The sequence below is a fragment of the Pholcus phalangioides genome, unplaced genomic scaffold, assembly GCF_987345545.1.
Source record: "Pholcus phalangioides strain wild (caught in Gottingen) unplaced genomic scaffold, Ppha-v1.0 ptg000029l_1, whole genome shotgun sequence".
Classification (NCBI taxonomy): domain Eukaryota; kingdom Metazoa; phylum Arthropoda; class Arachnida; order Araneae; family Pholcidae; genus Pholcus; species Pholcus phalangioides.
The window spans coordinates 2181773-2194661 of NW_028301619.1; the positions used below are offsets into that span (position 1 = coordinate 2181773).

The 12889-nt window shown below is 35.9% G+C and overlaps 1 protein-coding gene across 4 annotated transcripts in view; it reads left to right on the forward strand.

The window, feature by feature from the left end:
- The window catches only part of LOC149067571 (uncharacterized), a 251303-nt gene that overhangs the window by 201556 nt on the left and 36858 nt on the right, over positions 1-12889 (forward strand). For all 4 annotated transcript variants that reach the window (XM_089252450.1, XM_089252452.1, XM_089252451.1 and 1 more), the window contains one exon: positions 10268-12478. In XM_089252450.1, the coding sequence (XP_089108576.1) occupies positions 10342-12478 (2137 nt within the window). In that variant the 5' untranslated portion in view covers positions 10268-10341. The remainder of the gene's footprint in view (positions 1-10267; positions 12479-12889) is intronic.

Here is a 12889-nt window from a genome sequence, read left to right on the forward strand (position 1 = left end):
ATGTGATTATACCAGCGGTTCTCGACCTTTTTTGACTCGCGCGCGGAGCCCTTTCAAGTAAAAAATTTCTATGGTGGAGTAGGCCAATTTTTTAATTATTTATCAAAGCTACCGATTTATTTTTACTATTTAAAAATATTTACAATTATTTTTTTAAATTTTAGTTTTTTTTTAATTTTCTTCGAGTGGGGAGCCCCTGGAGAGTGCACAAGGAGCACCGGTTGAGAACCGCTGGATTATACGGTCGAATCCGCACGCAAATGCTTAAGCAATAGAGGAGATTATCCCGTTTTTGAGATAATATACTTAATAAATTGTTACAAATTTGCTCGCACATTTTTGTTTCTACATTAATTTATTTTACAAGATGTTCAAGTCATACACTTTACGAATCCTATAATGGCATGAAAATAGAATTAACATTATTTCAAAAGTTTAGACAAAACGGCATAAAATGCGATAAATCGGGTTCAAAACCCAATTGATTGTCCCCATTTTTATTAATTGGTCTGTAAATATGTTTGTGGGAAAAATAAATCTTGCATTGATTGGTTGATTACGTGCCAAGTAATTTCAACGGAAGCCGTACTTTGTGCCCGTAATACGACTTCTCGATCAAAAACAATCTTTTCGCCGTAGGTCAACTTAAAAGTCCAGCAATTGGTAGTGAATTGTGTTCTATGATATCTGTTCACGTGTTTTTGTTTCCTGGCGACTGTTGAGAAATCCCATGTTTACTTAATTGAAGCCGAACTCTGTCGAAATCAAGAGAGCCACTTTTTTTGTATTTGCTTTAGAAAAAAACCTCAAGCAAATGATGCTAGTAGGGCACCTAGCATTTTACTCGTTTAAATTCCATTTTTTTTCTCTTAATATTACTAGGTGCAAATTTGATACAATGGCATGAACTTGTGAAACAACTGCATTTTTTCCTTGTTCTATTTAAACACTAATTTCAAGTGTGCAATAAACGCTATCCTTTTTGCATCGAATAAAAGTCTACGAAACGTGTGTGATGTCCGAAGCCTAGACAAATTGTGAATTAAAACTATATAAATAATGAGCCCACCATACACAATATACCAGGTGGTCCAGAAATCTGACCCTGTTTTGAAAAAAAAAAATATTTTAAAAAACTGTTAAAGAGAGAGATCGAGACAAACGGCTTAAAGCATTTGAAAGAGAAGGTTTCGAAGTTTTCTTTCTACTTATTAAAAAATTTTTACCTGCTCACCTGTTGAATGACGCGGAGGATGTCAAGTCCTTATAGAAGTGGTTCTCTAATTTTTGTCACCCGCGGCTCTCTTACCAAATTCATGATTCACCTGTGGCTCCCCAGTATAGTTTGTGGTGGATATTTTCCCATATAAAAGAACCACTTCAAAGCCTAAATGGGCATGCAGATCAATATCTCTAGCTCGCTGCAATGTCCCTGACAAAGGTTGGCGACGCACACTTTGAGAAACATTACTATATAAATACTCTGAAAATTATCACACATGGATATAATAAAAAAACGAATTAATTCATCTATACACAAAATTGATTTTTTTATAGTGAGTTAAAATGTGCCATTGTAGATCCTATTTATAAAACAGGAGAGACGGATAACTTATTAAACTACAGACCCTTATAAATTCTTCCCATGTTTTCAAAAGTAATAGAAAAGTGTATGAAAAAACAGCTCATAAGTTTCTTAAATCAGCAGAACTATCTAGCACCTAACCAATGTGGGTTTCAAAAAAACAAAAATACCCATTTTGCAACTAAGTAACTATTTAAACACCGAATATAACTATAATTAATATTCAATAATGGTTTTTCTGGATTTAAAAAGAACTTTTGACTGTGAATCTGCTGATACTAACAGAGAAATTGTCACTACAGCTGGCATACGAGGTAATACATTAAACTGGTTTAAAACATTAATAGAAAACAAGCAGTTAAAATAGGTGAAGAAATCAGTACAAAATCACGTTCAAAGTGTTTTTTTGTATACATTTACACTATAACTCATTACCTCTTTCTTTTATATTGAAAGAACAAATTAACCGAATGACACGAAATTATTAGTATTTTATTTGCAATCAAATGAAATTCGAATTTTTTACGAAGAAAATTCGACTTCAGGGGTCGTGACATCCCTTAACAGATTCAACCTGGCAGAGAGCGACTTCTGCTGTTGTGGAAAGAAAGGGAAAGAAGGATCCCGAACATATATCTCTGACCTTTGAGTGTTCAAATGTGAGAATTCAGAGAACTGCGATTACACGCGTTCTGCGCAAGCTGTCAATCCAATGGCCACCGGTTCGAAGGTTTGTGCATACCATAAGAGACTGAGGATTCTGTTTTCGTTCTTTCTATCATATTTATATACAGTCGATTCCCGTTTTAACGAAAACTTTTCTAATTCCCCAGATAAACATTGAAAACAATGTAAAAATCTGGAATTCCTTTACAACGAAATTTTGCTACTTCGAAGTGATTTGTCGTGTTCTTAGAGTTCGTTATCATTGGATTCGACTGTACTAGCTGTTACCCGGGGCTTCGCTCGCGTGGATTTGGGAATTTGAAAATTGCTTGACGATGATTCCCCCATGTAACATTTTAACCCCCTTAGGGTGTTGAATTTGCAGAAATCCCGTTTTAGTGAGTCATCATAAGTTTATTTTAGTTTCATCGTAAAATGAAACTACTGACCAAATTACATATTCATAGCTTCAGCGGTTTCGGCTCGGTGTGATATCTTTATATAATCTCTGAAACCCCTCATGACCCCTTTAAGAGTCAAATTTCGAAAAGCCCCTTCAGTGAGTATTTACGTCATAGAGTAAAACTATACTGACCAAATTTCATATTTATAGTTTCAGCTGTTTCGGTTCTGTGATGATGAATCAGTCAGAACATGTTATTTGTATAGATATAAGTATAAAATTTTTATCAGTATTATAGCTTCAGTGGTTTGGACTCGACGATGATTGTTCCGTATAAACTTTGAACTCCCCCAGTACTGATTCAGTTGGAAGTAAAAAAAGAAGTCCTGAAAAGAAGTCCCCCAGGGATTGGTTCTTGGGCCGATATTATTTCTTGTTTACATAAATGACATATTCGTTCGCAGACGACTCAATACTGTATGTAGAAAATACCGAAATTACAAATTTACTAAAAAACAGTCGAAAAGGACCTATTCAAAATCAACACTTGGTTGAAGAAAAATAAACTAAGTATACAAAAAATCAAATACATTTTTTTTCTTAAAAACGAGAAATATAAATAGTTTCAGTAACATAAAAATCCAAATCCATGATCACTGTCCATGTTAGTATATTTCACAATGTAACTGCTATGAAATTGAAAAGTTCATGAATACGACTACCTAGGAATAATAATGCAAGATGGACTTGAAATGGAACTCTCAATGTGAAAAAATAATAAAGAGGTTGAGGACATGCCATTTCATATAGATTAAAAAAACACAATCGACAATAACTTTTTAAAAGATTTATTTTATGCTTGGATAACATGGAATCACTGCTTGGGGACGTGCTTATCAAACAAATGTACAAAAAAATTAGATAATATATATAATAAAATCTATACCATGCAATTAATCATACGAGAACTTACTCTATCCCATCCGAATACGGTAGGCAATATTGGAATGACGCGAAAAATTGCAGCGTTTATTACACATCGCTTGATGTCATTTTTTGTATACCTTAATTTGGTGATGAAAGGCATCAAGCAATAGTATGTTATTATTAATATAACACAAGATCCAATCACAATATAGTTATATTCTCAATAAACACTAGTCTAGAATCCATACTACAAAAATAATAGAGCATAAAACAACACAAATAAAATAATTCATCCTAAAAACTTCAAAAATATAACCATTTCTGTTAATCAACTGAAAAATGCATGTGATTGTACGTGAGTTCTGTGTATATATCAACTGAGTAATTTTGTGTTTGCATTTAAATGTATGTATGTTTTCTTTGTTCAGTAAAATAATCTAAAAATATATAACCAATTGATACTTCAAGAAGGCTGTTGCATAATCCAATTAACTCTTTAATTTAATTTATATTGGTCCACTGGAAGGACTTTCAGTCCTTTGGGGTCACAGTGTGTCTGTGTCATCGTAATGTCATTTTCTGTGGGGGTTTTTGTGCGTTTCTCTCTGTTTCGATTGTATGCCTTATGTGTTCAGTCCAATAAAAAAAATTATATGTATGTATGTGTGTGTGTATATGTATATGTATGTGTGTGTGTATATGTATATGTATGTGTGTGTGTATATGTATATGTATGTGTGTGTGTATATGTATATGTGTGTGTGTGTGTATATGTATGTGTGTGTGTATATGTATATGTATGTGTGTGTGTATATGTATATGTATGTGTGTGTGTATATGTATGTGTATGTGTGTGTGTATATATATAGTTGTCTTTAATAGCTTTTTTCAATTATGTCCACACTTCTCTACCATCCTGTATACAATGAATTTTATAGCCTAACGGTTTTAATTTAAGCGCCTGATATTCTTAGTGTTTAAACTTTGCATCGCTGCATATTGTACAACGAAGTTTGGTGAAGGTGTTTATTAGAACTGACTTCAGAACGATCTTGGTTGAATCGGTTAAATTATATCCGTTTTGTAAATTTTTGTATTTAAATGGTTTTAGAAATGAGGCAGAAATTTTAAAACCTAAAAAACTATATTCGCTTACTGAATAGTTATTTGGATTGTTTATTTTGAGAAAATACTTCGTATTGGGTACAAATTTGTGACTTGGAAGTGTAATTTAAGAGTCAATAAAGATTATTGGGTTCAAAATGTACTTTGAAATTTTTCTTGTTTATAAAATACATTAATTTTCATTTGAGAGAACTCGGTAATTAACATGGCCACGTTAACGATCAAATACAGGGTGGGAAAAAAGTCCGTAGAAATTTGAAAAATTCATAAAAACCGGCAAAATAACCAAAATAAAAAAACGGTTTGCAAGATAAGCTAGGTCACGGGAACTTTTTAAGACAGGAAAAAAATAACTCAAAAACAGCCGATAGGTGGCGCTGACGTGCACAAGTCTAAGAAACGATACCCAAATAACGAACAGAATGCCTCCAAATAGTTTATTACAGCAGTATATGTGTTCCACATGACCACCACCACAGGGGATAACAGATTGCAGACGAGTCACAAATCCAGCAACGGCAGAGTGCAGCAGGTCCGCATACACGGTTCACAACGGTGAACTGCTTGTGGATTAGGATCGCAAGTTCTTATAACCGTCTCATTTGCATACTTCCACCGAAGTCACTCGTGCCAGCGCCACCTATCGGCGGTTTTTTTTCCTGTCTTAAAAAAAATTCCCGTGACCTAGCGATGCTAACCGTGCAAACCGTTTTTTATTTCGGTTATTTTTCCGGTTTTCATTCATTTTTAAAGCTTCTACGGACTTTTTGCCCACCCTGTAAATCAGATTTTCTAACTGCTGTTGTACAAGTCCTCAAGTTATGATAAAATTACAAAACTTTGTTTTTGACACGAGTTTGCTATTGTGGAAGGGCTTAGTCCTTTCCTTTGTTTATCTCAAAAAATACGTGAATTTTTTTTTAAGGCAATTGGTTCATCATTGAATTACATTTAGTTTTCTTCAATATAATGTTGATCAATAAAGTTTTTTTTTTTATCATAATCGTCGTCTCGTTTTCGCACTCGTAATTCTCATAATAGCTGGGGGATTTGAATAATGTATGGAACTGGGCACTAAATTTAATGTTAGTGTTGGTAGTGTAAAAGATAGTTATATCGGCGTACGCGCTCCATTACAAGCAGTGATATTTCATATAACTATAAACTTCGTCCCCATCATGCTAGAAGCATGAATGTGCAATGTCCGTGGGAAATGTTTGAATGTTTACTCTATATATCCATGTTACTTTAAAGAAATTATTTTCCGAAAATGTTCTGTAACGTGTTTCAATAGGGATACACATTCGCGTTTCAGGCAAAAGTTGAATGCCAAAATAAGGTATCCAACCAGCTGATCAAAAACAGTGAAAATTTGCGCATTCCTTCTTTCTAGCATGAGGGCGACGATATCATTATACTCAACAGAACATGGTTCAGCTAATTATTAAGAAGACTATGGTTCATCCCCAGAAGAACTTATTGAAAAATATTTTTTTTACAAATACAGATATTTTTACAAAATGTTTTTTAATTGGAACAATGCATCAAGACAGCAATTTAATTTGAATGTAATTTTTAATTAGTTACAGTGGAAAATTAAGAGTAAAATATATACAGTTATCGTTGGTTTTATTGTTATCTATAAACTGATAAAATCTTGTTTAGCAAAATTGAATAGTTGTTACCTTGAATTTTATTTCCAATTCCCTCAATTTGGTGCGATTTTATAACTCTGAACACGTATAATTTACACAGCTCTCAAAAAATGACCGGCAAGGAATCGACTTTTTCTAGATAAAAAAGTTTTTTGTACTTATATAGCCGTATTTTGTGCTGAAATGACACTATAATATGTACTTTCTCAATTTTTCTTAGCATTTTAGAAATTTTTTTGACCATGTATATTCTAATATACACAGGACCTAGAGGGTTTATCTCTTATATTTATTGCACGGTACACTGCTATTGAAAAAATGACATGAATGCATTGTTTGTCTTGCGTTCTGTAGTATTATCGTTCGAAACAGATGATGTTTTTGCTGCTAATCATTTTTTAACGTGCCAAGTTTCAAATTGAGCACAGTAAATAATTATGGATCAAATAGAATACAAACGTTGATCAGACTCGGACTTTATAAGTTTTCATGTATGTTGACTAATTCTTAATTAATTTCACTTGACCCTTTTCCCCTCTGACAGCGTAGTAAAGTGTGTACTTTGATAGCGTCTAGAAGAACATGGATAAAAACCAATCTCGGAATTCAGTTTGTAGACGCTAAGAGGAAGAGTCAAGTCTCAACTTCGTTTTTTTTGTTTTCAGTGTATGCGTTCAATGAAAATATGAAGCACTGTAGCGCATAAAAAAGCGTCTAGAGATGATAGCAAATTGCATTTAGAGATATGGTGGAATAGTGCTTTTTGTTTTGTTGTTTTTTTTGCTTCATCCTCAAAGAGTTCTCATGGACAACATAAAAGCCTTTCCAAGGAGTTGCAATAGTGGCATATATATCTGCGGTACCTCCTAACCCTCTTTTTTTTTATTATTACAGTATTCTTTGCTAACTCCCGTGCTTTTTACTGTTGCTTTCCAAGGGCTGCGGGGATTCGATCCCCCCCCCCCTCTTTTTTCTTTCTCCACTATTGATCGGTGTGTCGACTTGTATTCATTCCTTTCGCTGCTTGAATTGCTAGGTTATTTAATAGACAGCCATATTTCCGCTGATCAGCGAGTAAGGGAAGATGTGGCACCCAACTCCGCACCGGCCCGTTGCACCCGCAGGCACATTGCAAATGCACTGCTTCGTCGCGGATGGGAATTAGTTTTAGTGGCAACTTAGAAAGCCATCGTAGCTTTTTTCTTTTTCTTTTTTTTTTTAGCTTTATAGGTAGGCTTTATATGTCCGTATTTCACAGTTGCAACTTGCATTCTTTTGCTCGCGTAAAATGATGTGAAGTTTTTATTCGTCCCTAACCGCACTTTTTAGGCTCTTCAATAATTGATTTTCGTCAAAGAATCGAACGATATGCTCGATAGTTCTGGTTTGTGTGAGGGAAGTCTAGTTTCATATAAATGAGACATGATTGCACTGGATTTGTTCAGATGTTTATTAACTACAGGGTGAATATAACTGAAGCTGCTATTGCAAAACTCTGTAAAATGATAACCGCTGGTCAGAATGAGAGAGAGACGGGAAAATTTTCATGAATACTTCTGAAACAATGAAATGTTGTTTAGCAAAGGGGAAAGTTGGAAAACCGAATATTTAAAATCAAATACTGCAAAATGAACTAAACGCTTCTTTCCAACCATACAGTAATATCGATTGAAACGATTTTACTTCTGACTCACTCAATTTTCAACCGAACACGATAACTTCAAATCCTGTCTTAAGGAGTCAACCTGGCAGAGAGTGACTTATGCAGTTGTAGAAAGGAAAAGGAGAATCCCGAACATCTGATCTTTGAGTGTTCAAATATGACAATTTAGAGAACTGCAATTACACATGTTCTGCTCAAGCTGTCTATCCAATGACCACCGGTAATTGGTGTACTCAAAAGAGACTCTGTGTGTCCGAATGTATGTTCATACCATAAAAGACCGAGGATTCTATTTTCGTTCTTTCGTGCTGTTTCTATCATATTTATATGCAGGATGGGGAAACTTTAAGAGGTGATAGTACATACTAATACAAACAATTGTCATCAAAGAATGCATGGTCTAACATGAAACGCAAACGCGCCAGCGCGTTTGGAAACGGCCGCTCCGCAAACGTTAAAACAGCATTAATATTGAAATTTATCGGGACAAAAGAACACCATGCATGCAAATGTAACCTGGGAAAGAAGAAACTGTGCGCAAATCTGCGTCATAGTGAATAAAAGGCGGGAACGCCAGCCCTGTGAAGTTGTTCTAGCGTGCAACCGTTCTAACAGTTGTAACGTACGAGATAATGGCACACTTTGGTAATACTGAGTCCGCGCCTTTTATTCACTGTGACACAGATTTGCATACGGTTTCTTCTTTCCCAGGTCACATTTGCATGCATGGTGTGTTCTTCTGCTCCCTATAAATTTCAACAGGAATGCTGTTTTAACGTTTGCGGAGCGGCCGTTTTCAAACATGCTGGTGCGTTTGCGTTTCATGTTAGACTATGCATTCTTTGACAATTGTTTGTATTGGTGTGTACTATCACCTCTTAAAGTTTTCCCTATCTTTTCTAAATCACCCTGTATACGAATGCTGATTGTACCGTTCCATATGACCCTATGTTATACTGTGTAGTGCATAGGAATATGTTTTTGTGACAAAAATTTAAAAAAAGATATAAGAAAAGGGGGGGGGAAAACCCCCTAAAAATGTACATATAGATCGCGCAGTACTCGTCAAATACGGGGAATTCGCACGCAGGATGGAGACGATAGGGAGAAAGTACCTTTTTATGGACAGACAATGTCCATTTCTATTAGCAAGATGCTGTCAATACGCAAAAATGCAGAATATGGGTCAACGAAGATCCGTTCCTAATGCCTGCAACCATTACTACTTCATTCTAGTGCGGGTTTACGGAATCATTTATCGTTGATTCATTATTTTTCGAGGTTACCTGTACCATCTCTAGTGACCGTTATGAATCTTTTCCACAATCACATCATTATGGCACTTCAACAGCGTCAGTGTGAATAGCACAATTTTTATGCAAGATGGCACATTGCAATGCCAGTAAAGTAGCTGTTGAAGAATCATTTCGGATAGGATTAGCACAGACGCCAATTTCCAATAACCTGACCTCAATCCTTGTAACTTCTGGCTTTAGGTAGTCCCTCAATAGTATTACGTACAGTGGTCGGGTTGTGAACTTGCCTGACAAAATCATGCATTACGTACGCCATCCACAGCATTACCACCGACATACTCCGATTTGTCGAGAAAAATGCGGATTTTACACTTTGATTCGCAACAGAACACGGTGCATAACATATTGAACATTTTTTGTATGAATCGTAGGTTTTTTTTTTTGTTTTTGTTTTACTGCCTCCTTTTCGTGATGTTTCCATGAATTATGAACTAATGCGATGTTGATTAAATTGTCATTTTGACCTCTGACAGTTGTTTCCATTATGTTAGCAAATCTACCGTGTTGACGAGTTCATTTTCTAATGGCTTTTCTCGAAAAACGAAATTCCATCGCTTTAGAAGTATTCACGCAAATTTTCAAGTCATTTTGACCAGTGGTTCTTCCTTTATAGCATTTTAAAGTCCTAACATTAATTATGATCACCATGTTGATGTACGATTTTGTCGCGAGCAAGAATTGGCATTATTTTCAAGCTGGCACTTGCCATTGATAAATGCATGTATTGTAACACATGTATTACTACCATTTTGAAAAATGATAGAATAAGTGATTGTTGTGGTTTAATATCAATTGTTACTGTAGTGTTTTGTTCTCGTGTACTTTTATAGTAAAACCGTAAATATTGCTGTTTTTTACAGATACCGTGAATATGATTCGTTATGGCTTACACTTGCATTCTATTCAAAATTTTACTCTCTTTTATAGGAACGGCTAACTCTCCAGAAATGTCTTGAAAACTTTGTCGTAACGGAAACTGGAGTCAAAGAACTGCGAGTGGAATGAAAAACACCTTATCATTTCCATGTTCTAGTCTGATGGCCAAAGTTGTGATAACAAAAAAGGACAAGGTGTCCACAAAAAAGCTGAAAGAGCCGAAGTATCTAAAGAGAGCTCCAAGGCAAATTCAAAAAATTCCGTTTCACAAGTCCAAAAACAACAATGTGAGTATTACCGCCAAGAAGAAGATTTTGAAAAAGCAATGCGCCTCTCGTAAACCTAGCATAAACAAAGTACGAAAATTAAAATATGTGAAATGTAAGCAAAACAAATTGACGAAAAGTTCGCCGTTGAACATCGGAAGGAAGAAATCGCTACAGAAAAATCACGTGTTAAAAAATGATGTGCATATTCATCCGGTGAAGGTTCCCAAAATGATTTCGAAAACATCTGAAAACGAGTGCGTGATCAATGGCAGCCTAAATGCTTCGATTGCGCCACATACTAAGCATAATGATTCCTGCGTTTTGAGGGTGGGCGCACCAAACCAGATGGAGAAATCTCTCACCAATGGTATCGAAAAGAATGGTTCTCTTATGTGCGACATGAATTCCAATTCTACTGTACCTCAGAAAAAGCCCGTCGGTGCTGGCAGAAAGTCATCGGCCATTTCAAATTTAAAGAAAAAAATTAATGTGCCCAAAACGTTCTCTCGAAAACACTCACTGAAGTTAAGTGACCGATTTCGTAAAGAATCCTCGAGAAATGGCAATTCTGTTAGCGTTTCTTCGTCTGTGAAAGGTGCCACCAAAAAGTTGATTGACAGTAAACTAAAAATTTGCAAGAGAATAAAACAACAGCGGAAACCAACTACTGTCAGTAATCAAAAAGCATCTACTTCTAAAGCGAACAATTTGGCTTCGAAACTCAAAGAAAAATGTCAGAAAAAATACACTGCAAAAAAGTACATGAATAATAAAAAACTTAATTTAAACCTAAAGCCTCCGGTTGAGAAAAAAGGGAAGGCTCTGGTTAAGAATGTGTTGCTTCCTAAGAAGCAAAGCAATACTAGTGCCAAATCGTCTAAGACGGTGAATCGGAAAACGAAAACCACTAACAATAACGATCAACCGTCAACTGTTTCGAGCTGCAAAGCTCTAGTCGTTCGAGACGCTAGTAAGCATCACCCTCAAAGAATGGCCAGCTTAGATGCCATGGCTAAAATGCACGTCATTTGCTCCTCTGATAGACGCCCACCCGGAGAAATATCAAAATTATCTCCAAACCCGAAAGAAACGGACCTGAATTCCCAACAAAACTGTAAAAAGGTTCACGTCGGACTAAAGAAAGAGGTGAAAGAATTTAAAGAGCATATAATTCATAGCAGCGTGAACTGCGTGAAGCTAGAAAAATCTCTCTCCGAAAAAGTACAAACATTCTGTTCCATTTCAGAAGAGAAGGAAGAAACTGTCATAAAGCGGTCCAGAGGTAGACCAAAATTAAAATTAGATACGAAAAACCACAAAAAAACCAAAAACTCACCGGAACGTGATTTAAATTTACAAAAGAAATTAAAAGGTCAAAAGAGTGTCGCTAAAAAGAACTCGATAACAGACAAAAATAGTACAAAAAAGCTTAAAGCTACATCAGACGACAAACCGAAAAGGGAAAAGAAATCGGATTCCGCCAAATCTTTGAAATTTAAAGAAAAGACGAAATCTGAAAAGAAATCGAAGCTTAAAGTCAAAGAGACAATCCGCATGAGCAAAACGTGTACTTACCAATCGGTGACCACGGTCAGCAGCCACGAAGCAGTCGATTCGCTCGTTGCAACGTGCAGTCGACTCGGTGTCACCACAAACTACGAAACCAAGAAGACAGTTGTTAGAAACGAGGCTTGCGAGCAAAAAGGCAGTATGGGAGGTCTCGTCGACGAATTCCAAGAGCCCTTCCTGCAAGCTCTCGAAGTTCCGTGTTCCATGCCACCGCAAGTATCGAACTGTTGCTCGCATTTCTTGCATTCGCAGCCTCAAGCGCTCATTCCCGTGGCTCACTCGAAACCACCGTGTAACGGGTACCAAGAGACTAGGAAGCATAATTCTTGTATGCAACAATGCTGCAATACCAACGGTTTCCCTGTCCAGCAATGCAACCATCAGCAGTCATTCCCATATCATCATCATGTTCCAAACGAGTACAGTAAGTCTTTTATTACCATTTATATTTTGCACTAGAAAATCATGCCTTATAGCAGTGTTTCTCAAAGTGTGCGTCGCGGCAACTTGGAGATATCGATTTGTGTGCCTTAGTGAGGATAAATTGGACATTCTAAGCTTCAGTGGTTTTAGCTATTGTCTGTATGATAAATTCTGAAAAACAGATAATGTTAAAAAAATACTTTTTGAAAAAGTGTTCAAAGAAAAAATGATAATGATCCACTGTATATCACAACGGAAAGTATGAAAAAATAGCCTTTTCACGAAGAGTCCCACCTCTTGACCATATTCCCAACGTGTGAAGGTAATACGGCCAATGGAGTCCTGAACGTACATATCTCAACAAAGTAACAGGCATTTTTACGAGAACTGATTGCTTAGTTAAATAACTTTT